General features: G+C 37.6%; 1 protein-coding gene across 5 annotated transcripts in view; it reads left to right on the forward strand.

Annotated features, from left to right (window-relative positions):
• USH1C (USH1 protein network component harmonin) overlaps positions 1 to 24,661 on the forward strand; it is a 62,113-nt gene that overhangs the window by 10,756 nt on the left and 26,696 nt on the right. For all 5 annotated transcript variants that reach the window (XR_011141342.1, XR_011141344.1, XR_011141345.1 and 2 more), the window contains exons 5-15: positions 5,970 to 6,078; positions 6,182 to 6,206; positions 7,002 to 7,059; positions 7,835 to 7,938; positions 9,153 to 9,237; positions 9,642 to 9,701; positions 9,984 to 10,040; positions 11,832 to 11,974; positions 12,592 to 12,657; positions 15,453 to 15,577; positions 18,259 to 18,335. Coding sequence is in view for 2 of the 5 variants with exons in the window: in XM_068944909.1 (XP_068801010.1) it covers positions 5,970 to 6,078; positions 6,182 to 6,206; positions 7,002 to 7,059; positions 7,835 to 7,938; positions 9,153 to 9,237; positions 9,642 to 9,701; positions 9,984 to 10,040; positions 11,832 to 11,974; positions 12,592 to 12,657; positions 15,453 to 15,577; positions 18,259 to 18,335 (909 nt within the window). In the remaining 3 variants the exon portion in view is untranslated. The remainder of the gene's footprint in view (positions 1 to 5,969; positions 6,079 to 6,181; positions 6,207 to 7,001; positions 7,060 to 7,834; positions 7,939 to 9,152; positions 9,238 to 9,641; positions 9,702 to 9,983; positions 10,041 to 11,831; positions 11,975 to 12,591; positions 12,658 to 15,452; positions 15,578 to 18,258; positions 18,336 to 24,661) is intronic.

Here is a 24,661-nt window from a genome sequence, read left to right on the forward strand (position 1 = left end):
AATGAGAAATTTGAAACAGTGATGCAATTGTTTAAAACCTTTCAGTTTCCTGAGAACACTGAATTTCATGTTTCTCATGTTAAAAGTCACAGATAATGGGCATTTGACTTAGGAAAAGTTATTTTTGCAGCTTCTCTTTTAAAAATCTATCCTCTCCCTGTTAGATAGGGAAAGTAGAAACATTATGTAATACCAAAATAATTTTTATTTTTGCGCTCTTCTCAGTCCTGCAGACTTTTATTTGTGCTGCTTGTGATTCAGAAGGTTGTTATACAGTAATACTAGTAGAAAAATAACAGCAATTAAAACAGTTATTATAGACACTTCCCCCCCCCCGAGAGAAGAGTAATTACGCTTAATTGAAGTGTTCTGATCAGAAGCCCTTTGTTACGTGCTTGTGATGTCTCCTGTAGTTTCAGTCTAGGGTGGGATGTTTCTCAGCCACTGTCAATCATACATCGTCAGCGAGTGACAGAAATGCCATCGGAATGAATGGAGCATGCTAGGTTGCCTTTTCAGTTCATTTTTGAAGCTCGGCGAGGATGAACAGTAAAAATCTTTATACAGGAAAACTCATATAGGAGAAAATGAAATATGCTGTTAGATGCGTTTATGCTTTTTTAAACGTGTGCCTGTTAGGAAGATAATATAATACTAAGAGATATAACTACTCTGGCAAATAATGACATCCACCAAGCAACGTGAGTTCTACTAACGTAAAAGCTGTGTGAAGACTGACAAACGGCAATGCCATTTGCAGACTTAAACCTGGGATGTTTCTGGGTGTCATAGCATTGCAGTTAATCACAATAGGTTAGGCTGATCTCTCTTTCTTTTTTTTAAAAAAAAAAAAAAAAAAAAAAAAGCTGGGTTTATGCAAACCCAGGCCTCCGTGGTCTGTTTAGCACACATGGCTCACAAGATGGGGGTGAAAGAGGGATCTCAAACTAAACTTTTCTCTTTTTGGTCTTATTTAACTTGGTTCTCATCAAGAATCCATTTAGTACTATGGAGAATAAGTTAAAATAATAATAAATAAATTACACATTCAGAATTAAATAGTTATACACAAACTTATGGTATTTTTTGCAAGTGAATAGTCTAGAGAGAGGCCAGAGATGGGGATGGAGCAAGATTTGCAAACGTTTTATTACTGACATAACCCTGTAAGCATTTCTTCGGAAAGCAGGGTTCATTTGCTTTCGTACCATTTCCTAGAACAACCAGATTCCAGCAGAATCCTAAATTGATTGAGAATCTGTATGATGCATACAGAACGTGAAGCCTTTATGCTTAGTTTGACTCATCTCTTGAGCCTTTTTGCTTCTTGACAGTACAATCATATTGCCAGTGCTGATCTCATCCATGAAAATTAATTATTTACTATGGGTTTACTGAAAGTGTAGAAAGCAACATAACGATTCTAGATTAAATTATCCCTTAGGCTTGGGACAGGGAGTTAGCTTACTGTTACTTTGCTGTGTATTTGCGGGGATGAGGGTAACGCCGTTGCACGGCTATCAGATCTCCGGTACAAATGGATGAACGTGAACGTTTGGAACAAGCTGGGTCCGTGAGCCTTACCGTGACCCTCATAATGAGAGCTGTGAGAGGTGCAGCGCTAAACTGCAGACCCTGTGTGCATTTTCCTCATCTGCTTCTGTGTCTCTACTACATATTGTATTGTCAAAAGCCCTTGGTACTGATCTACCTCTGTTCTTATTGAAGATAGTATTAAAAATCTGAATGGCATCAATCAAAGTAGTTAAGCTCTTAGGAGTGCTGAGAAATTGCGATACAGGAGTGAGGATTTCGGGTGTCCAGCAGGTGGAGCAGTCGCACTGGTCTGGGGAAGCAGACGGCAGTCCTGTTTTGCCTCCGGAAATTTTTTCTTTCAGGAGCTTCTTGCTTTCCCTGCACTATGTTGCATTTTTCACTTTTGTAGTCTTCTAATGCTGTGTTGTGACAGTTAAAAATCTTTGCAAGTGCAGTGGAGAGGAGACTGAGGTACGTGAGGTATTCTGGTAAAGTGGACATGTTAACATTTGGCATGCTCTTACAGAGGGTATGGTACTTCCCAGAAAATACAGAGAAGTTGTTCTTTTTACATGAACAGATTGCAGCAGGGAGGTATGATAATGTTTATTACATACAAAGGAGAACAGAGGCAGTGGTCGACAGCATGTCCTACTGTTTCCTTCCCCAGAGGAGGACCTGTCACAGTCTGTGTTAATGTGACTGTCTCTAAGCCACGGGCCACACTGCGGTATCGCAGCTTCCGGTTCTACTTCCTCTTTCCACATGAATCTGGCAATGCGAATTTAGGCTTTCAGTGCTGAGCTGCACAGTATTGGAGGAGAAGCGTCTAGCTGTACCCTTCTGCTCCCTGAAACTGGCAGCAAGGTCCAAGGTAGCTAGACCTCAGTGAGCTAGACTGACTTTTAGCCTTTTAAGGCACAGACACTCCCATCAAGCTTGTATAGTAGAGAACTTCGCAGTGGACACCTTGCATAGTTTAGTTTGTATGGCCACACTGAAAAACTCTCTCAATATAAGGAAGACTGGCAGTGTTACCTTCTGACTTTCAGCAACAATAAAATTGGAAAGTCTCGGTGAGACTGGAAGAATCTGGCTTACCAGAAAAAAATACTGATATGTTGCATTAAAAAGCATTTTGATAGCGGAGTCATTTAAGGTGGCAATTGTCTGTACAGTCTTAACAAACGTTAGGTTAAAGATGACACTTCTTGTTGTGTAAATAATACAACCAAGTCTTTAATTGTGTAAGCAGATACTATTTTTCACACGATGACGTTTACTCACTTAGCATTTAAGAATGACTGATGCTTCTCATCCCTTTGTTTCCCCCGAGACTCTTTTGCCCACTGCATTTAAGAAGAGCTAACTTCTTCTCAACTCTTCCACAGCAATAGTTGAAAGAGCGTTCACAACTGATCTTAGTACCAGTAGCTGGGGCCCCAGCAGTCCCAAAGCAACTGGATGAAACAGTAGTCCTTCCAGAATGTAATTAGTATAGCCAGAATCTATATAATAACAAACTTCCACCAAATGTGTGTTGTGATTAACCTCCTTCTCCCCCTAAAGTTTTTAGTTAATGAAGATGTTCACTAAGTGTGAAGTCATGCTTTTAATACTCAATTGGTAGTATAAGTACCTGTTCAAAACTTCAAGTGAAGGCATAGAGCCTCTCAACAAAATGACTATACGTACTTTTTTTAAATGAATGCAACAATGCATTCCAGCCAAACTTTGTTCTTTAGAAGGAATTGTTTTAGCCTTACTGAAACTTAAGAGCAGCCTGAGACAGATACCAGCGTGGAATATTTAAGCCTAAACAGCTGACATTGGGCGGCTTGAAATTGCATCTTTATGTGGAAAATGTTAGGCAGTCATTAACTAGGAGCAACACGGGCATGAAAGCTTCATGTCCAAGCAGAGGTATTTGTAAGAGGCCGCACAAAGTTTCATTGACTAAGAGCATAATCTTATTTTGTTGATGTTAATGAGAAAAGTTCCGTCAACTGTCAGGGTGGTGTTTTGATCCATTTTCCATAATACGTGTTCACAGTAATATGTATTAGGTAGTTTATAGGAAAAGCAACTGGAGAGCAGTGCAGCCAAGGGTGGAGATCAAAGTACAGTGGTGTAAGAGGGTATCACTGATGGTTTCTCACTAAAGCCATTTCTTGGTAATCGTTTGTATACCCTTCTGTGCAGGGAATTAATTTGTATTGCCTAGTAGAAGAGGGTAGGTAGTAGTTTGACACAGTCATGTCACATTGTGATTCATGATAGGTAAAACTCTTTGCTTATAATGCTCTAGCCAAGGGCCTGGCGTTCTTCGATATCATCTTGAGCAGCGAATGAAATAGAACCTGAAATGATGTAGTTAACGTCTCCGTCGCTGATTCCTTCTCCGGCTAACTAGCCAAGATGATCATTAGGCAGAGTTCGGAGAAACTTCAAGATTTCTAGTCTAGTTGTCACATCAGACCTAATTCCCAACTTGGATTTAATTTAGAGCAAAGGATGCCTTTTGAAACAAAAGCTTTCTGGTGATACGTTGCTGTACTATCACATTAATAAGTTAATACTTATTAGGTGTATTTGCTCTTCTGTCTATTCCGGAAAATTGGATTTTAAATTAAAAAATAAAACAGAAAACAGCTATTCTACACTGGTAAACTGAATAGTGGCAGGCAGGGAGTATTCTTGGGGTATTGTCATTTGATTGTCTACAGGTATGTTAGCGTGGTCCCTGAGGCAGCTTTGATCCGTGCCAGCCAGCACTTCCAATCAATTCCTATGCACGGCTGGGGAGATAACAGAGGCAAGAGGCTCTTCCTAGTGATCAGCTCACATGGAGCCACCCTGCTCTTGAAGATAAGAGTTGCTCATAGGAATATGGGCTGTTCCCATGACAGTTGTCTTCAGTGCTAGAGAAAGGTCTCCATACTTAATGCACTGGTGCAGATGTAGTCCTGTATATAGCCGGTCCTTCGAGGATCTGATCATAAGTCTTGGAGATAAACTGAATGCACTATTATGTAGCTTTGTTTCTACAGTTCTTTTGCATCTACATATCTTTCTTTTATTTGGTATAGTACACTGCTTTCTTATAAAGGGGCTAGAGTATGGTTCACTTATCTTTTTTTCTGCTCATTCCTTAATGAGAGTTTTGTGATGTGTTTTTCTGTTGTTTAGAAAAAATATTGAATTATTCTGAGCTAAGTGGTACATGCTAGCAATGGGCACTGTCCCATAGAACATAATACTATTTTTTTTCTCTCCAATAACTTTCTTTTTTTCTGAGTAGTGAGTTGTATGAGGACAGTCACTGTGTTTCCTGAAAGCCTGCATCTTTTGTTGTGCAACAGGAGAAACCTGTGTGGAAAATTCCAGATAATTTTCAGTATATTACCCCACTTGTGAGACAAAAGGCAGATAGGTTTGGAAGGACTTGGAAATCAAAGTGGGCCTGCATCTTTATACAGAGACCCAGACCCAACCCTTTGGGATGGGGAGCATGAGTAGGAGTTCCTGCTGCTTTGAGTTAAGCTCTCTTTATCTGAATTTGCTTTGGGCACAACCATAGTTTTGTCTCTGATATTCAGAGTGCTTGTTCTGACCATGCTCCCTCTTATCCATGGAGACCAAATGTATATTGCATGCACACAGAGGCTGTGTAAGCTTGGGAGTAAGTGACTGAATTGCCGCCTTTCTGGTGGGAGCTTACTTCTGTTTTTCTCTGAAGTTCCCCCCCCCCCCCCCTTTTTTTTATTCCCCCGTGTCATACTATGGGGGAATGCCACAGCCCAGGGGACACAATCCATCTTCCTGACCATAGTAAATGGAGGAGGAGGGGTGATCTGTGGCTGTGAAACACTTGAAAAGCTGTCAGATGTATCAATAGCTTGCAATTTCTTAACTAACGTAGAAGATCCGAGAAGACTTGGGCTACGGAACCCCAGAATAAGCATTCATGATGCTAGTAAAAGACTACTGTAATTAATAAGATGTTGCCTCTGAAATGGAGCATTAAGACAATTCCATTGTTCTGAATCTGGAATCAGGCGAGTTAATCGGATCACGTTTAGTTTCCTAATGATCAAAATAATGAAAAAGGTGTCTCAGATGAACATACGATAAAAGGAAATTTACTGCTACTAAGATATAATAAAAGAAAATGACTCCAAAGTGATCTGAATCCAGATACTCACTTACGTCTGTAAAATTGTTATTTTGGCCATTAATATGCCCTGTTGGTGCTGAGTATTAAATTCAAACAAATATAGGTAATTCACGTCTGGACTTTACCTGAAACTCCGGAAGTGTTCAGGGCTCAACATATCAAACCTCTGCATCACACTTGTTGCCAGATCACGTCAATGCTTACAAGTTTTTTTTACATTGGTTCACAATTTTCCCCTCTACATTTTATTTTTGAGGTTGGAGATGAGATAGTTCGTATAAATGGATATTCCATCTCTTCATGCACCCATGAGGAAGTGATAAATCTCATCCGCACAAAGAAAATAGTGTCCATAAAAGTAAGACGTAAGTAACATCAAAAATCACCTGTATCACTGAAGGTTGCTGTTAATAGGTGGCTAATGATCTGCAAAAAGTGTTATTTAACGCAGTATTTTTTTTTTTCCAGATATTGGCATGATACCTGTCAAAAGGTAAATTCAACAATTGTATTTCCAAATTAATATTTAATTTGAATGCAGATTAGATCATTTTCACATAACTTTCTCAATATCTAAATAATCTCTCAGTGTTTTTCATATTTTTGAAAACTTGTAAATTTTCTTTTGTAGTATAAATTTGTAAATCAGCTCTATAGCTGATTAAAATGGCACACATCTTGTGTAATGGCTAAGCAGTGGTAATGTTTAATGAATCTGGCTCTTTATGCCAGGTGCCTACTTAAATGAACCGATTTTTATTTCTTCATTATTAGCTTATGTTACATGGAAATATCATTATCCATGAATCCAGCTTAGGAGACAGCTCCACTGCTGCTGCGTGCATGTAATGTTTGAGGATTGCTTTGGAGAAGCAGCAGCGCTTAGAAAAATTTCAAATTACTGTTTATGTCCTTTTCCAATTTTTGTTGAAAAGTTAGTTCTTCATAATATGACTGGAATATTTTAAAAGTTATTGATGGGGAGATGGTTCTGTGCATAGACAATCATAGAAATTGTTCAAGTTATTATTATTGTTTTTGCATGAAGTTTCCCAAAATTGTTTCACTTGAGGTTTCTTTAACTTTATGTTTGACCAGCTTTAGCAGTGTAAATAGTTGCCTGCTTACTTGATATTTTATTTAAATAGCTGCCAAAAAAACCCGGTTGTGAATGCTGTCCAAATGAACTTGTGGATGCAACTTGGAGACTGCATTCCAAGTTTGCTTCTTGAATACATTCAAATTTACTTTCTCACCACTAATTTTTTTTATCACTTTTTGCTTCCAGTTCAGCAGATGAACCCCTTAAATGGCAATATGTGGACCAGTTTGTGTCGGACTCTGGGGTAAGGGATCGATATTTTACTAAGATGTCTTCTGGAAAATACGCAGTGGTTATGAAACACCTTGTCCTCTCAGCTTATCACAGAAGTTACTGTATTTTTTTTTTTTTATGAAGCAAAGTCTTGTTAGAAGTGTTCTAGAAGAAACATCTTTTGTGATATGAAACAATTCTAGAATTATTAGATGTGGAAAGTACATGATACAAATGGAATATCTTTTACTCGTTAATTGGTACCTTATTTTGTTTGAAGTTAACTTACCATGTCATTTGTTCTATTATATTAATCCTTAACAGTTTATTTGACCTATTTTAGCTATGTTGGTGGAGACTGGAATGACAGGTATGAATGCAAGTGACTTCAATGGGTTGCAGCAACGAAGAGAGAAAGTATAATTCTTTTGCTTTCAGGAAGAATGGCTCAGTTAAATAGTGAGCATTACCATGTATTTGACAAGCTCTTCTGTCAGGGTACATCTAATTCATTCATTTGCCATCTCACTTTCCTCTAATTTTCGTTCACCCTTTCCTGGAGGCAAAGTTTGACTGTTTAAGTGATACTTTTTTTTTTTTTTTTTTGGAAGGAAAGTTCAGTCTTTTACCTTAGTCATGCGCCTCCTCTGAAATGACAGTACTTCACATTCAGCTCTAGTAGGGCCCTGTGGGGATCTAACCACAATATTGCCAGGGTTTGTTCCTGACTTGATGAAGTTTAATAGCAGTCTTGCTATGACTTCAACACAGGGCAATGTCTGCATCTTTTTTTATTCCCCCTCCAGGAAGGAAAGAGCAGCGTTGCTGGTCTTGCTTCATCTGGAGGGAGAGACAGTAAGGAGAAGAAAGTCTTCATTAGCTTGATTGGTACAAAAGGCATGGGATGCAGGTGGGTGAATGATTCTTATTTAATATCATTTTGCAGAGCACCTCACTGATTTGTAAAGTAAGACATCAAGGGCTGTCATTCCCTTCCTTCATTGATATGCTGTTAGGGCAACAGAGATCCAAACTGCATCAGGAGGACAGACTGGATCAGAAGGACGTTTTGTGACATACATTATATGTTATTAAACAAAATATGACTATCTGTATGCCAAATTCTGTCTTAAAACAAAAAATTAAGTCTGCTCTTATTTTTAAATTTGAGTGACTTAATACAAGTTGCGTCATGGAACTGGATCTGTGTACTTATAAATGCTGCTCTGCGACGTGGTAGGTTCCAGCACAGTCCGATGTCAAGCTGGCTCCCTGAACTTAGACTCCTTTCTGTGATCCTTTTCAAAACTGAGAAGCCATCATTCAGCTGCATACAGTTCCTAAAGCTAAGGCTGAATTTGCAGGATTTTCAAATATGTGAACAGGTGGTTTTAAGACTCAAATCCTTGCAGCTAGTTATAGAGAGATTGGAAGAGGAGGGATATTTTAAGATTTCTTATATATTTAGGAACATCAGATAGTTGAAGTTAGCAAGTTAGCAAGAATATTTCATGAAGCATAACTTCTTCTTTCATATTGTTGGGCAGATTTAAATTGAAAAAAAATATTTACAAATATGGAAAGGTAGTTAACTATCACCCACTGCTTATATCATCCACAGAAATTATTCCTGTCTTTGGCTTCAGCTTAGCTTCCACCCCAGATGCAACATCCTTTTTGCTTTTAATAAATACTCCTGCAAAATAACGGTGTTAATATATGTAGTATACCACAGCCCAGTAAGGAGCTATGCAGGCAATTACTAATTCTTCACTGGGTTACATGCAAACTTTCCAATGCTGTCAGTGTCCCAGTCTCTTAGATGGTTGTAGGCCAGTGTGTTATGCTGCATAATCTAAGAACAGACGTTACAGCATCTAAGAACATAACCAGAAGTTTGAATATTTTTCTCTTAATCATAGTTTTGTGGTGTAAAGCACAGACAAGTAGCATGTTAAACCCTTGTGGTATATACTGGCAAATAACAGTGCTTGTTTCAGAACTGGTTGATACCATGAAACTATTCTTGAATTGGAAACAAACGATGAGAAAACAAAGAGCTCTTGTTTACGCTGAATTATCCTACAACAATATTTACTTTTTTGTTTGTTTTTTTTACACCAGTATTTCCAGTGGTCCAACACAAAAACCAGGCATTTTTATCAGCAATGTTAAGCCAGGTTCTCTTTCAGCAGAAGTGGGCTTAGAGGTAAGTATGCTGTTTTTCAAGGTAGGTACCGCAAGACAATCTTTTTGGTGTTTACTTCTTTAAAAATTCTGGGTCAGTGTGAAGTCACTAGTTGTGATTTTTTTTTTTTCCACGGGAAAGAAATATTTATGTGGTTACGCTTTAAATAAAGTAAGTTTCCTATGTTTTCGGAACATAAAAAGCACCCTTGTGGGTCAGACCAGTAGCTAGCTCAATATCTTGCCTCGTCAGAGGCAATAGGAATGCTAACAAGCCCAGCCAGTTTCCACAGTCCATTCCACTTGTACTGCATCAGTATTCATGATTATTGTATTAGGAATGTTACAGGGTGTATGTCTCTAAAATGCCTTTTAGTATCTATATCAATTTAACATCTGTACTAAAATTTGGGTTAATTTCTTTAGGTCGGTGATCAGATTGTAGAGGTCAACGGAGTGGATTTTTCTAACGTGGATCATAAAGAGGTAAGATTAAGACTTTCTGACTTCATGAATAAGTAGTAGTCTACTTTTTGAGAATCTGTCCAATTCTCCTGCAAAAATGTGTGTGTTGATATTGTGCCAGTAACTAAAGGGGTTTTGTAATCCCTGGATGCAGATTTAGGGATTTGCATGCCTACCAACCTTTTAGTTTTTAAATTGGCCTTCTTGAAATTCCAGCTTTGACAACCAGCATCTATCATCCTGTATATACAAGACTTTCATCGCTAAATGCAAACTGGTTTTGTTTGTTTGTTTAATTTGCAGGCTGTCAGAGTGCTCAAAAGCAGTCGTACCTTGACTATCTCTGTTGTGGCAGGAGCTGTAAGTAGTGAAATTACAAAAGCAGAATACTTGTGAAAGGTATTATGTGGGCACATAAATAGTAAAAATAAATAGATCAGCAGTAAAGCTGTATGGTTTTGTTATAATGTCTAATCAAACCAGGGTGGTTTGGAATGACTTCTGATTATTTCATTGAAAGCTATCCACAGTATTCTCAAAAAAAAAAAAAAACAACAATTTCGTGACGTTGGGTTTGTTCCCATGAGTGCCACTACAAAATTGTTCACCTGACAAGGATCAGGAATTAACTTTACAGTAATGGTTTCATATTTGAGAGCTTGTGTTCTGATAGATGGCCTCTTCTGCTGAAACATAAAAGGTAGACTGGATTGCAGTCAATTAACTTTTCCTCCTAAATAGCTACTATATTAAACTCTTGTTCCAAATTAATTCCTAGTTTAACTGTTAACTTGATCTTTTTAACGTATCAACACATTAAAGATTTCAGTTTTCCATTTATATTGTTCTGTATAACAGAACTATATGCCTTTGGGGCCTGATCTAAAGCCGACTGAAATTAATTAAATCTTTCCACTGACTTCAGTGTGGCTTTGAATAACTCTTCTGACCTTTTTAGTGTTTTAATCCTCCTTATAATAAAATGTAAGGTTATATACAATAGAATACTCAAGTTCCATAGACTAATCAAAACTAGTATTTACTAATTGCCACACAACTGAATTAAGTAGGGAGAACAAGCTTTAATCAATTACTTAAGCTACATCCTAAGGGCTCGGGGTATACTATGTAGCCATGTTAAGGAATGCATGGTTTAATTAAATGACTCTTACAATAACAAAAGATGCAGTTGTCCAAAGGCATTGTAAACATCGTTTAAACAAATGTTCCAGACTAGTTTATTAAGCTCCAGGAAGTGAATATCCTAAGGATTTATTTTGAACACCCAGATATGTTACTATTAGAAAAGTTTGAGATTTACTCCAATGTGTAGCACTGGGATTGCATTGTTAAAATGGTGAATTTGTGCTATGGGACTCTCTTCTATTCGGCCCTACTTCACCTCACCTCCTTGCCTTCCTCTCCTTTTCCCAGTACGTGTATCGTATTGAAGGAGAGACTGCAAAAGGAGATTGCTGATGGGAAGGAGTAGAGAAGCTAAGACAATACTGCAAAGGCATTCTTCACTAACTGTTTCTGTTCAAGAGCCATCTACTTTGAGCCTGAGTGAAACCAAAAATTCTGTCTTCCTAATTGACAAGGACATTTAATTTCAGCGATGAAAATTAGATAAATGTTTTCATTGACTATGCAACTTTCTGCAATGCATGCTCCCTGGTTTTGGCTTCCTTGAGTGATAAAGCATTTACACAGGCAGCCAGGCACGACAGCATAAGAAACACAATACCTGGGTAGTTGGCTTCACCCCAGGGGTTTGTTCAATATACTATTCACTAGCGTTGCTCAGTTAAATTGCAAGAATATGGACTGTTGAGCTTCTTCCTGCTGACTTACTGAGCACGTCTTTGGCATGAACCTGTTCAGCTACTGCTGAATTTAGTAGCTGCATGCCTCTTATGAGGTGTTCAGCACATTGCAACTTTGGGACCCAAACTGGAATACCTCTTTTGAACTAAGTGATCTGATCTTTCACAGAATTTTTTTTTTTTTTTATTTCTTACAGAAGGTATTCCTCAGTAAAAGTAATGGGAGGAAAGGGCAGATGAACTATTACCTTTGGAATCATTTTCTAAAAGAACTACCTTCATAAGGCTTTTTCATGATTGTTTTGGGTGGGGGCTCCAATTGCAGGGAAAGGAACTGTTCATGACTGAAGAAGAGAGGCAGAGAGAAGCACGTCTCCGTGAGCAAGAACGCCAGGAGTTAATGCATCAGAAGCGACTTGCACTGGAGACGAACAAAATCCTCAAAGAGCAGCAAGAGAAAGAGAGATTGTAAGGACTCTGCATAGGAGAGGGAAAAAATTAGTTTGGATTTGGAAAGGATGTGGAAGAGTAGGGTAACTGTGAAGAGTTACTCAACTGACATTAACTTGATTTTGCTGTTGTGGAGCCACCGTTCATAATTCCTTATCCCTTGGTGGTGTCGAAGTTCTGGGTTTTCAAAGCCAAAATCGTTTAAATGCACACCTTGAATAGAAGGGTCACTTTGTTCCCCAACTGCCATCCTTCTATGGTTTAATGAGATATGGGGTATTTTCTTGATGCCATTTCCCCGTATTTAGTTATCTTCAGCAGGACTGTCACAAATTCGTACTCTAACAATAATGTGCTAAGGAACTGTCTCAGAAGGAGAGAGTGACTTAAATAGATGATATGTCCTTGTTATCCGGATGGTTGTGAATGTCTTTAGAGGGTTCCAATGATAGTATGTTGAACCCTCAGTATCTTTTAGACTTGTGTAAAGGAGGTGCAAGCTCATCATTCATTTTTCATCAGTGTATATGTACTTCCTGTATATATCTTACCAACTGTGTCCTAACACTTTTTGTGCGAGCTCTTAATTAGAAAATATTATTTTTATCGTGGTGTCCTAATTTTTTTTATTATAGAAGAAAACTGGAGATTTCCCAGAAGGCTGCAGAGGAAGAAGAGAGATATCGCAGAGAACTAGAGCAGTAAGTAACAAGCTACATAGGCAATGTAGTGCCCTAAAAAAGGGCACTTATGTGTTAGATCTAGTTGAAAACGTTCTGCGTATTTTTTGTATTAAAATCATACGTATTCCATTTAGCTAAATATAGGATCCAATATATATGAATCAGTACATCACAGACTTACAGGATAGGAAGTTGACCTGAAGACCAGTATCTGGAAACACAGTAGGGTTACGGTGGTGATAAACTCCTAATGTGAACTGAAAGTTGAGCACCTATTCAAAATATGCTCTGTAAATGTATAGAGAAACTTATGAGTAAGGAACTCCTGTGTCTCAAAACTTGTTTACTCTGTTGCCCTCATGGGACCGCTACATTTAATTCTAACAGAGTGAAGAAAAGAATAATGCAGAGCTGGAGATAGTCATTCTGTGTCTTCCCTGATCTAAAGAGTTGGAAAATATACTTGGGTGCTTAATGACATATACATTTAGCTTACGTTAAAAACAAAAAAAGCAGGTAACTCGTTTACCATCTGTAAGAATATACAGGGAGTAGAATTTAATAGCCTTTTCAGTCTGTCAAAGTTCTGAAAACCAAAGCAATGTAGATTTAGATTAGAAATAAGTCCTATGTTTTTAAGTATGTGAGGATCTTGTGTAGGTGATTGTCATCATAAATTTTAAGTAGGCTTTTCTTTTTCTGAGAAAAAGATTTAATCGAATTACAGCTATTGCATTGAAAGCAGGAAGTTCTACAACGTATTTTATCAAAAAAATCAGATTTTCATTATCACAGTCTGTTATGGTCTTTAAAAAAAAAAAAAAAAAAATCTGTGATTCTAGGAACTAGCCAGATTCTGTCAAAGATCATACTGCATTAAGTTTGGTACTATAAATGCAATTTAAGGATTGTTTTCCATGTGGAACTTAAAAAAAAAAAAAAAAAACAAAAAAAAAAACAGTTGTTATGTGCTGTTGTTATCACATTAACTCATTTCCCTGCTAAATGGCATTGGAGAAATTGCATGAAAGGTAGTGTGAAATTGCAAAATATCTATTTTGATACAGCATTGTAGAGCTAAGATTGACTCTGAAGTATTCAGCTTTGCACATTTGACATGTTAAACAGTTTTTCATTTCTGTTCATTCACTTAAGTTCCTTTTCCTGTATCTGTATTAGCTGAAGTTCTCTGCTTGTGAGTGGAACATATGCAGGGATTTTTTCAATCTGTAAGGTATAAAGGTAATGTAATCCTCAGCTGTCACAAACAAAAAAAACCAAACAAAAACCTTCTGACAGTCCCGATACGGGCTTTACAGCAGCGTGCAGATGAATTCTTACACGTTTTCCTTTTCTAATTCCTGGGGAATAGATACCATCTTGTTCTTTGCTGTGGTATGCTGTAGAAATTCCTGCAATAGTAGTGGAAGGATGTTATGAAAGCAGACTATAGCGAGTGAGGAATCATTCCTCTCTTAAAATCCAGATTGCCTGTCTCTTTGCCTTAATGAATGTTTGATATCTGCAGTATCTTTCTGAACCTAAATGCTTCTTTTTTCCCTTAGTGAGACTTGCATGATTAGGCTGCCTTCGGGGATGCTTATTGTAGTGTCTAGCATTTCTCTACTTCCTTGTGTAATTTCAAAGTGCTGTTTGGACAATTGTTAAGTGTTTCTGTAACACAAGCCAAATTAGGTAAATCAATCTTAGTTTCAATGGCGTAAGGGAGGAGGATGGTAGTATAGGAATTTACATACTGTAAAGCTTAAATTTAATAAGCATTTACAGGCAGTTTCATTAGAATATGATGCTTTCTTGTATTAACAGTCTCTGTGGATGTCTCTGCTCTACTTCTAAAATCCTTTCTGTAGGAATTCCTCCTGCAAAGTCAACACGCTGTATATTAGTATTCCACGTACATTTTCAGGAAAAAACTTCAAATGTGAAGTCCTTATGATGACAGAGGTCCTTAACTCTCAGTAGACTTTCAGTTACCTTTTTTATTAAAAGGAAACGTGGTAACTAGCCTAAATATTCTGTCTAATGTGTCCTGCTCTTGACTATGGTATAAAATTTAAATGTCAGCCTAACCTCAGATGATTTAGTAGTGCTTTGACCACGTGTGGGGAATTTTTAAAGTTTATCTTAGCTAATTTAGAGATCCAGAAGAAATTCCAAACATAAATAGCATTATATAAATCTGAGACCTAGTAAATTTTGGCACCGTATATCAATCTACTAGTTCAAGACATGCTGAAGCTAAAAATACACCTGCATATTTTTCTAATGACTAATTTACAGTTTGGGGAAAAAAAAACTATTAGGTGAGGCTTTTTTTTGGTTTATTTTAAATTGGCAATCAGAGTATTTTAGTATATCCCTCTGGACTTAAAATCTGTGAAGGTGTTTGTTTATAACTGTTCTCAGAAGCCGTTATCTTAATAAAAAGCAGAAGTATTTTACATAATTAAACTGCATTTAGTGGATTATCTTAATAGTTATTGAAATGCTAGAGCCTGTGAATAGATAATACTAAAATAGCTTCCTTTCACTTCTCAAAGATAGGTATATGTGAGTGCATGCTCATTTAAAGTTTGAACATATTCCAAATAAATTAAAAAAGTATTTAGATTGGTCAGTAAAATGACACTTAAATTGACAAAAAGAATTTTAGGAGGGGAAAGTGACAAGTTATGATGCTTTATTTAACAAAAAAAAAAAGCATGTACTGAACATTAGGTAATTATAGTGAATTTACATCGATCATGTTATTTTTATACTCAGAATTCCTAGCTGCATTTTTTTTCCTATAGGATAACAGCAGAGGAAGAGAAATTTAAAAAGGAGTGGGAAGAAGACTGGGGGCCTAAAAAGCCTCCCAACTCTCTAAAGACTGTAACTGCAGAAGTGCACCCTGCCCCTCCTTCTAAACACAAAAGTAAGTGATTGATTTCAACCTGCTTGATGTGGAAAGTGTTTGTTTCAGACACATCACTGAGCTGTATGGAATACATCAGTAGCTCGTATCCAAGCCAGGCTAGCTGTGACTCGGTTATTTTCAGAAGATTGGAAGAGTGTGATATATGATTTTAATGGTTGTTTAGCAGATATCTAGCCCTCAAAATCTACATCCACCCAAACAGTCATCTTTTTTTAACAATCATCAGCAGAAAAAATGCTCGCTAAGAAGCTGTCAGAATTGACAAGCCCTTTAGCTCAGGATTTGGGTGCGTTGTTTTCCATATTGTTTCTGTTCAGACCATTTTACTTTTCAGCCTTTTCACAGAGCAGTTCTCTGTGATGTTCAATGGTTTCCACTGTATGCCCAAATGGAAGTAGATTTTTTTTTTTTTTAATATGGTATGCGATTGTGTGTTTTTGTGCGTGTGGATAAGCTGAGATTCAAATGCGAAGTTATATGCATACAAGAGCTTTCATCTAGTGAAGAAAATGTTACTCAAGTGAATCATAGGCTTTATAGGCATTTTATTACTGGGTTTTTGAAAAGGAAGGAGTTAAGAAGTAAGGAGGCAATTTTTACATGATTTTTAAGCTTTCTGCATTATGCACATCAGTGAATAATATTTTTATTTGGGAAGAGATCTTGGGAGGTGGAGTGTTTGAAGACAGAAACCTTATTTTAAAGACAGAAAACAGTTTGAGTTAGAGTTAATGAATGGTCTTTATGCTATTTCTGATGTTATTTCTTCTGTTTCTTCTCCCTTGCTCTAAATCAGTGTATTATGGAGGGTGGAGTTAGGGTTTGAGTTTTTTTGCAACTAATTGAAGATGCATTTGGAATACTTGCTTTTTGACTTAGAGGAAGTTAAATGAGCTATAGAGCTAAGAGAAACCTCTAAATTTTGAGTCATGAAGTTTTTATCCAAATTAAAAAAGAAACACAGCAGTTAGACACCTCTAAAATGTTTAGTTCACAAAAAGCTACAAATCTTGTTCATCCTTTCGTCAATAGGACCTCAGTCCTCTCTACTTGGGGAGTCTTTGGGGACTGTAAGGATGTCTGGGATTGGGGGTATGTAGGAATGTCTCCCTTGCTCCTCTTCTATGAGACAGGGATGCTATCAACATCTCTCCCTTTCTTGCTCGGTCTGAATAGCTGTGTGCTTTCCATTGCCTGAAGAATTCCTTGGTTCTTGTACAGGCCTAACAATTGTATTGTAAGGCTGAAAGTACTACTTTAACTATAACTGAAGTAAATCTTTGAGTAGACAATTTGATGCATTGAATGTGATCCAACAATGCACCAGAAGCCATTATTGCAAAGGGACAGAAACACTAGAAAAAGAAATCAGAAAAATCTAAAAATTTTTAAGAATCTATGAGTTGGGGGTGTTTTTTTGTTTTTGTTTTTGTTTTTTTTTGTCAAATGAGTAGGAAAAATGTTTTAAAAACTTATTTGTGACCAGTGCGACTTTTCTTGTACCTGAGATCCTGCGTGCTTGGGTAGCAAGGTGTCTACTTAAGGCATGAAAGCATGCAATTGGAACTTGTGAACCGATTCCCAGTGATCTAATTGTATGAGAAAGCTAAGCACACTTGTAAGAACTTGCAAAATTCAGGCGTGTGTCCATAAGGTGATATGTGTAAAAGTTCTGTTAATAACTTAAATAGATCAACCATTAGAGTGAAAAAAATCCTACTTTTTCTAGTATGGATTACCTGACTACTTTGAAGGATATTCTCTCTTTAGTCTTTGGTTTTCTATTCCCCTTTCACTATCATTTTCCTTCCCAAGCTACCTTTTTCTCTTCCTCCGTCGTCCTTTTTCCCTTCCCCCCTCTCCCCTTCTCATCCATTTCCCATTGCAACAACTCTCTAACCCCAAGTCTGTAATCTGCACAGCCTGAGAACTCCTTCATGTCATTGGGCAACCTGTTTTGGAATTGGTCGGCAGACTGAGAAGGTACCATTTGTACACTGTAACTTTTCCACAAGGAATTGCCCTGAAGTGCAAGCCTGACTCAGCTGTCCAAAGGAATTTAACATGCCTGGAGCTTACTTAGCAATTAAGAAGCTACATTGGGAGTTATAGGTAATACATGAGAAGCGTTCTAAAATGGTATTAGGCAAAGCAAAAAGGAGGAAGTGCTTGTGGAGCAGTATATAGCTCAGGGGAGACCTGGGTTGGTTCCTGACCTGATTAAAGTATTTCTGTGTGACCTTGGACAAGTCACTCAGCTTCTTATGGGTGAGAAGTTGAGGTGAGGAAACGTTTTTTCTGCTACCTTGTCTTTTATCCATTTAGTTTTCTGACTTGGACAGTTTTTTCTCTATATTGTTCTTCCTGTGGTAACAGCATGGTAGAGGCTGGTGTTTCTCTTTGAAGCCAGATATCCCAGAACTGCTGACAATTTAATTATGGGAAAAACCATCTGCCTTGATCCTTGCTCTTCTTGAGGGTTAGAGGAATGTTCAGGAGCTGATAACACCCAGGAGCTGAGTTTTCTTCCAATTATGTGAAAAATATCACATTGCTAACTTCTTCTTATTTCATGAAAACTCCCAGTTGCACAGTGCTGATCTCTCGTTATTTCATGGGAACCTCCAGTTACACTGTCATTTCTGTCTCCTCATTCCTTTCCTCCTTTGTTTCTCTAGAAGATTTAAAGGGAGTTGCACATGACCAACTTGCAACAGATGACATGGATGAAGTGATCATGAAGCAGGATAAACAGGTTTGCTGCTCAGCCTTAACTTCCTATCACGACTCAGATTCTTCCTGTGTTTCACTTCCTCCTGACAGTCAGTCTTGACATTGAACTGATCATTTGGTTTTGCTAGGGCACTTTCTGTGGTCCTTTGGTAGATGATGAAAAATTACAACATTGTTGTGGTCACTGCTTTCTGAAGACACCTTGACATGAATGCAGAGCCTGTCGGTCCTACAGAAAGGTGGATTGTGTTGAGACACATGTTGTAATCAGTATTTCTTATATGAAATAATAACAAATTCCTTTATATAATTTAACTTAGCAGTGTTTTTATGCACTTGGCTCAAAATATTTCATCCAAGGGAATGGAGCTTTTCTTGTCTCTTTGAACGTCACTCTCTTCTGCCACAAGCTTGAATGAGTTTGAAAACTCAATTCATTTAAGAAGGCTTGTTACAACTAATGTGTAATAGGATTGTGGACATGGATGTATGGTTTTGTGTGAAGATGTATTGTTGCATTTACTTTGCTTAACACAGAATGTATATCGGTAAAATAAGGGTAACTTGTGACTAAATATTTATAGAGCATTGATCAAGAAGTGGTATAAGAACTTGTCATGTAATATCAGACCTTTGGTTTTGCTTCTTCAAATAAATTTTGATCAGTTATATGTATCAGCATGGGTTGATCTGGACTTGACTTTTCTTCAACAAACACCTTTTCCTTTACCTTTTTGTAGCTTTTGGATGGTTTTATCGTTATGAAGGAAAATTTCCCACAATCCGCAAGGTACAAAGTTTGTTGATGTGTAAATTAGCTTGCTGTGTGTTTGAATATCAATTCATCTTTTGTTTTCCCTCCTCCTCCTCCATTACTCCTAGATGCTCCATATAGTAAGGTGCTTCTTCATTTAACATCTGCAAAAATTAAGATGCTTTTGGGATGCAACTGCTTAGGAATTATCCTTTTGAATTCTTTGGAATTCTTAAGTCCTGCCAACTGCAGGGGGGATTGAGTGTGTCAATGCTCTGCACAAGGTGTTTAGCACAGGTGGGCAATGTGTGTCTTACATTTCCCCAAAATCCTCAGAACAGTGTTTAAGGAAAACAACCAAAAAAGTATACAGAGACAAAAATTCAGTTCAGAAATTCTATTATATAGTTCCCACTTATACCTTGGCAAATCTTCCGGTAAGAGGCGTGTTCAAAGCAAAGGGTTTTCTGGCATATGTGTCACATAGAAAAGACAAAAATAATTGAACATCTTTAAGCTTGATGAAACTGTAAAATTGCCTCTAAAATATTGCAATTTCACATTATTGTAGTTTCAAGAAATACCCTCTTTCTACTGTTGCTTTATTCTCTTTCAATCAATCTTAGCAGTATTACAGATTTTTCTGATGGCTGATGTGCAGAGTCATTTTGGTCTTTAGTGGGTGGAACTGTCAAGGAAAGCCTCCTGAAAAATCCAGGTTTCTGAGGAGGTCAGGATTGCATTGGACAGATGAGGTCTTTGAGTCGCCATTTAAGAGTATTACTTTAACCTTCTGGCAGGATGGGAAGTGCCAGTGTTTTTTTTTTCTTTGATAGAGAATGAGAAATGACTCTACACTGATACCATTTTGTACTCCTAATGTCTGTAAATCATTCTGGAGCTGTAACTGGTGCTGGAGCCAGTACAGTTAGGATTTATGTCTGAAAAATATAAGTGCAAGTTAGGAAAATTGTCTCTTCACACAAATAGGTCATCTTCTGTTTTGCTGGTGACCAAGAACACCTCCAAATACCTTTTCATATATTAATAAAGATCTCACCCAGTTTCTGTTAAACTCCGACAGTATGGGCTAGAAGCTTGAAAAAATATTTTTAATCTTAGTTTCTTTTGCTTTTAGAAATATTCTTAAAATCTGAAACTAATGACTTTTTATCCTGCTCCAAATTGCAAATCAATTTTTGTTTTAAAAGCAAAAATTCCTTCTGTACTAAAAATGTCTTTAATAGGAAGTAAACTGAATCCATGGGGAAAATAGATGGAAAGGATGACTCATCCTCATCTATCTGAATGCAGGGAATACAGCTAAGATTGCCTGATACGTGTTCATATTCTGGAGCACTTTGGCATAGGTACTGCTTAGTGTGCTTTTAATTTCAATCATTTTTCAAATGTTGATATCTAACAGGTTCTCCTGCTGCATTATTGCACTGTGTAGACATGTATATTCTAATTTATTAGAGGATGAAGTGATATCAGAAGCTGTTATTAAGGCATTAATTAACTTAACTGGCCCTGAATAAAACATGCCAGGAGCGTGATGTTCATGTTAAAGTGTTAGCGTGAAAACTTAGGTGTTTGACTTGTGCTGAAACATGTTTTTATTTTTACTAGTTAAGATTATTGATTTTTTTTTTTCCAACACCAGAAACGTTTAACCATGAAGCACTAGGTGACGTCCCATTGAACTCAGCAATACAAAGTTCTAGTTACCTACTTGCCTGGGAGAACTGACTTTAGTAGCTGCCAGGAAAAATGGTAGTGTTTTCTGAGGTGTTACTATCTGTTGGGATGCAAAAGGTGAGAGGGTGACAACTAATTCTGTGCAGGATGAAGAACGTTCACACTTTGTGTTCACAAAACCATCAGGAAAATTCAGTGGCTGATGAGATGAGCAGAGCAAAATCAATCTTGAAGCCTAACCTTTCTGTGCGTTGGCAGCAATCCACAATAAGTGACCAGTTGCTTCCCTCCCTTTTTCAGGAAGGAAAGCAAGACATAGGCTTACCAGTATGAACTAGGCCCCCACCAGTACAAACAGAGGAGGGTAGCAGAAATGACATCACTAAAAGTAGAAACAGGAAGCCAGTTGTATTTCTAAGACAATAGGAACACAGACTTCAAAAAGACTGTGAAGAAGGCTTTCCCTTTGGTTGCACTATATGTGTAAAATTGTAGGGCTGCTTTGTGCTGTATTAGGTCTCTCACATGAGAAGATTTTAATCCTATTTTTGCAGATGGTGTTTTGTTTTCATGATGCAGTGTTCTTGCTTGGGAGCCAGCTTGGTTTCTGCACTAATCTGCCTTTTCCTTGTAATTGCTTCTTTCGTTTCTGTTAAGGCATGTCATGCTGTGTTTAGAATATATGAAGAGTGAAGGTGTTTTACATGTAGAAACATCTACCTCTACATGAGCATCTGTCGCCTGAAAACAGTCAGTCTTGCATTTATGTAATAACGACAGAACAGAGAGATGATAAATCAAGACAACCAAAACTGAGTATTCAAACTGTTGTAGTTTGAATGCGCCTTAATGTTGTAACTTTACAGAGGAGCAAGAGTTGAACCGTCTGGTGTTGTATAGCCTAAGTGATGCTGTATAGGCTCTCCAAAAAAAGGTTGAATTTTATGCAAATTGCTGGGGAAATGGGCTTTAGAATTGCTTTTAAAAGACCATCCTTGTATTTGCACAGACTGTAGTTATATTTCCAAGGCAGGCACTCATGTACCAAACTTGAAGTTTGACGTATTTTTAGCTGATGTAAAAAATCTGATCAACTAAAAAAAACTTCCCAGAAAGGGAAAGAGCGAAAGAAATCAAAAAGTGACAGTCTGTGTGAACAGAAGAAAAATAAAAAAGAAATGGAATTTGAACAAAAACTTGCCAAGGAGAAAGAAGGAATGCTGGAAAAAGAAAAACAACTGAAAATTAATCGTCTTGTGCAAGAGGTATGTTGTATTTTGCCATCAGTGCAAAATAGTATTGGCTATAAAATTAAGGATGTAGCTTAACTATTTTTAAAAAGTATACCCATGTACCCATGACAAGTCAAAACAATTTAGAACAATGTATTGAAAAAAGCAGGAAAGTATGTTTAGAACTCTATTAGAAGCTTTATTTATGTGCTTTAAAGAGAATGAGGTGAATCTTCAGTGGAAGAATCTTAGCAGGAAGTTTGTTTCGTCTTGTAAAAGATAAGTTTAAAAGAATTATATATATATATATTTTTTTTTTCTTTTGCAAAAGCTGTTGTTTCCACGTTTGCTTGTTTCTACAATCAGCTTTTGCCCAAATGAGGATACCTCTACATTTAATGAGCATCTATGTGCAGTGATGAACATATGAAAGACAGCAAAATAGGAAGTCATTCCCAAAAGCGTAATTAGTTTTAAAACTGAGTGATGCCGCCAACTTTTGAAAGTTATTTATATTGTAACTGTATCTCTAATCTTTTTTCACACGTTGGTGATATGGTTAAGGTGTCTGAGACAGAACGAGAAGACCTGGAGGAATCAGAAAAGGTGCACCATTGGGTGGAAAGACTGTGTCAGACACGGTTAGAACAGATTTCCTCTGTGGAGAATGAGTCTCCTGAGGTAAAATCCTGGCTTTTCTATATATTGTGTAATCTCCAAATAAGTCACTAGTTGTCTCCTACAAGTAACAGTTTTTGCTAGACAAAACTGAGAAAAATCTATCTTGTTGTTTTCTCCTCAGCCTTCATTCTAAGATGGTAAAAAGAACTCAGTGACCAACAACTGACAGTCTTTTAATGTTCACCCTCTTCAGAGGGATGATGGTATTTGATAAGGATATCACTATTAGTGAATGCTTTTATTGTGTCTGTATAAGTGTACTATGACCACAACATTGATGATTGTTTGCTGCTGAGTACTGTTTGGACTAGGCTGGACATGCTGGCTATAATGAAACTGAGACTAGAACAACTAGCCATAGTTTTTAGTATCCTGTGCAAATAAGATCATTATTGATAATGAGCTCATGAATGCTTCCTTGTGTATGATTCCACAGAATAAAGGCACAGGTGTTATAGCCCTTGAAAATATTCAAGAGAATGATGAGGAAGCTCCCAAAGATGTTTTTTAATTATCCCCTCAGATGAAGGGAGTTGCAGACAGTGATAGAGCCTTAGAGCCAGATGGCTCTGCATGTGGAGAGCCGCTTTCCCACCATCCTGCTGCTCGGGCTCTCCTCCAAGCACAGCTGCATCCAGGGGAACACTACAATCTGCTGAACTCCCCTGGGATCACTGAGCAATTGCAACCACAGAGGGGGACCCTTGGGAATGCTCTCTTTTGGATTTCCTTCAGGTCAATGTGGAGCACTACTGAAAAAAGCAGCTGATCTTCTGTTCTTCCTGTCCTTAGGCTTGAAACCATATGGCTCTTCAGTGCCAGAGTCTTTGAGGCCTCTAGGACAGGGAAATGATTATGCTAAGTTTTCTCTTACTACCTAACTTGACCTGGCTGTGTTCTGCTATATTTTTGTACTGTTTATTGAAAAGTAAAAAGAAACTAGAGCTCAGCCCTGTTTGAGACAAGTACTCTGAATAGTACTTGCTCCATCAATTCTTCTATTACTACAAAACTACCCAGGAAGTTAAAACTCATAGTAAACATCAAGATGGAACGCTTCTGAGGGATAAATGCAACTGAGCTATATTTAGGTGCTACAGGCCTGAACTGCTACCAAATGTAATAGATTCTTAGGTGCAACAGCAGTCAAGGTCTTTTGAGCTCTGCCAAAGAAATACCCGTTTTTAGTACCAAATGGTGAGTGTGGCAGATGAAGAGATCCCCAAGCATGTCACCGTAGATCCACCTCGGGGAAGTAACATCAAATTAGAATAAGATTCATGTATCTATAGGGCAGTTCATACCTCTAATATTTCCTGAGCTGAGTATACAAAATAACAATCAAAAGAGTATCAGCTGGGTTTTCTTGAGCGCTTTAATCTGATCACTGACATTTAGCTGAAAGAAACGCTAATAACTGTGACCGTGTACGTCCAACCCTTTCTCCTGTGCATATATGCTTCTTTTTTGTGAGCTGCTTGTTTTGTTCAAACTCTGAAGAGTTTGTTAGCCTCACAATGTTTTCTAACAGAAATTAGAAGGTGCAGAACCTTCTGGGGATCTGAATTTCATAGCACCCTAAAATTTTTGCTTTGATAGCAGCTTAAGTTTACCTCCCCTTCCTTTTACAAAGGTGTAGTTACATCATTTACTCCAGATTCATTAATCCCCTTTCCTTTTTTTTTTTCTTTTTTTTCTTCTTATGATTTGGATTTTCAGGGCCTTCAATTACTTTCTTCTTACATAGATCACCTCTGCAATGAGCAATTCTTGCTTTTTGTTCCTAAAGGATCTCATGACTTTACTTTCTGAAGACACTGTGCAATTTTTTTGTTTCCTCCTGCCCGCTTTCCCAACAGGCATATTACTGTCACTACACTACAGTTTTCTTTTTCTTTTTAAACGGTAATCTCCAGGAGTGCTTTTAGAGAGGCTTTTGGAAAAAGGTCTGTGAATGAGAAGCTAAGAGCTTTCAGCGCA

This window comes from Struthio camelus, chromosome 5, assembly GCF_040807025.1.
Source record: "Struthio camelus isolate bStrCam1 chromosome 5, bStrCam1.hap1, whole genome shotgun sequence".
NCBI lineage: Eukaryota > Metazoa > Chordata > Aves > Struthioniformes > Struthionidae > Struthio > Struthio camelus.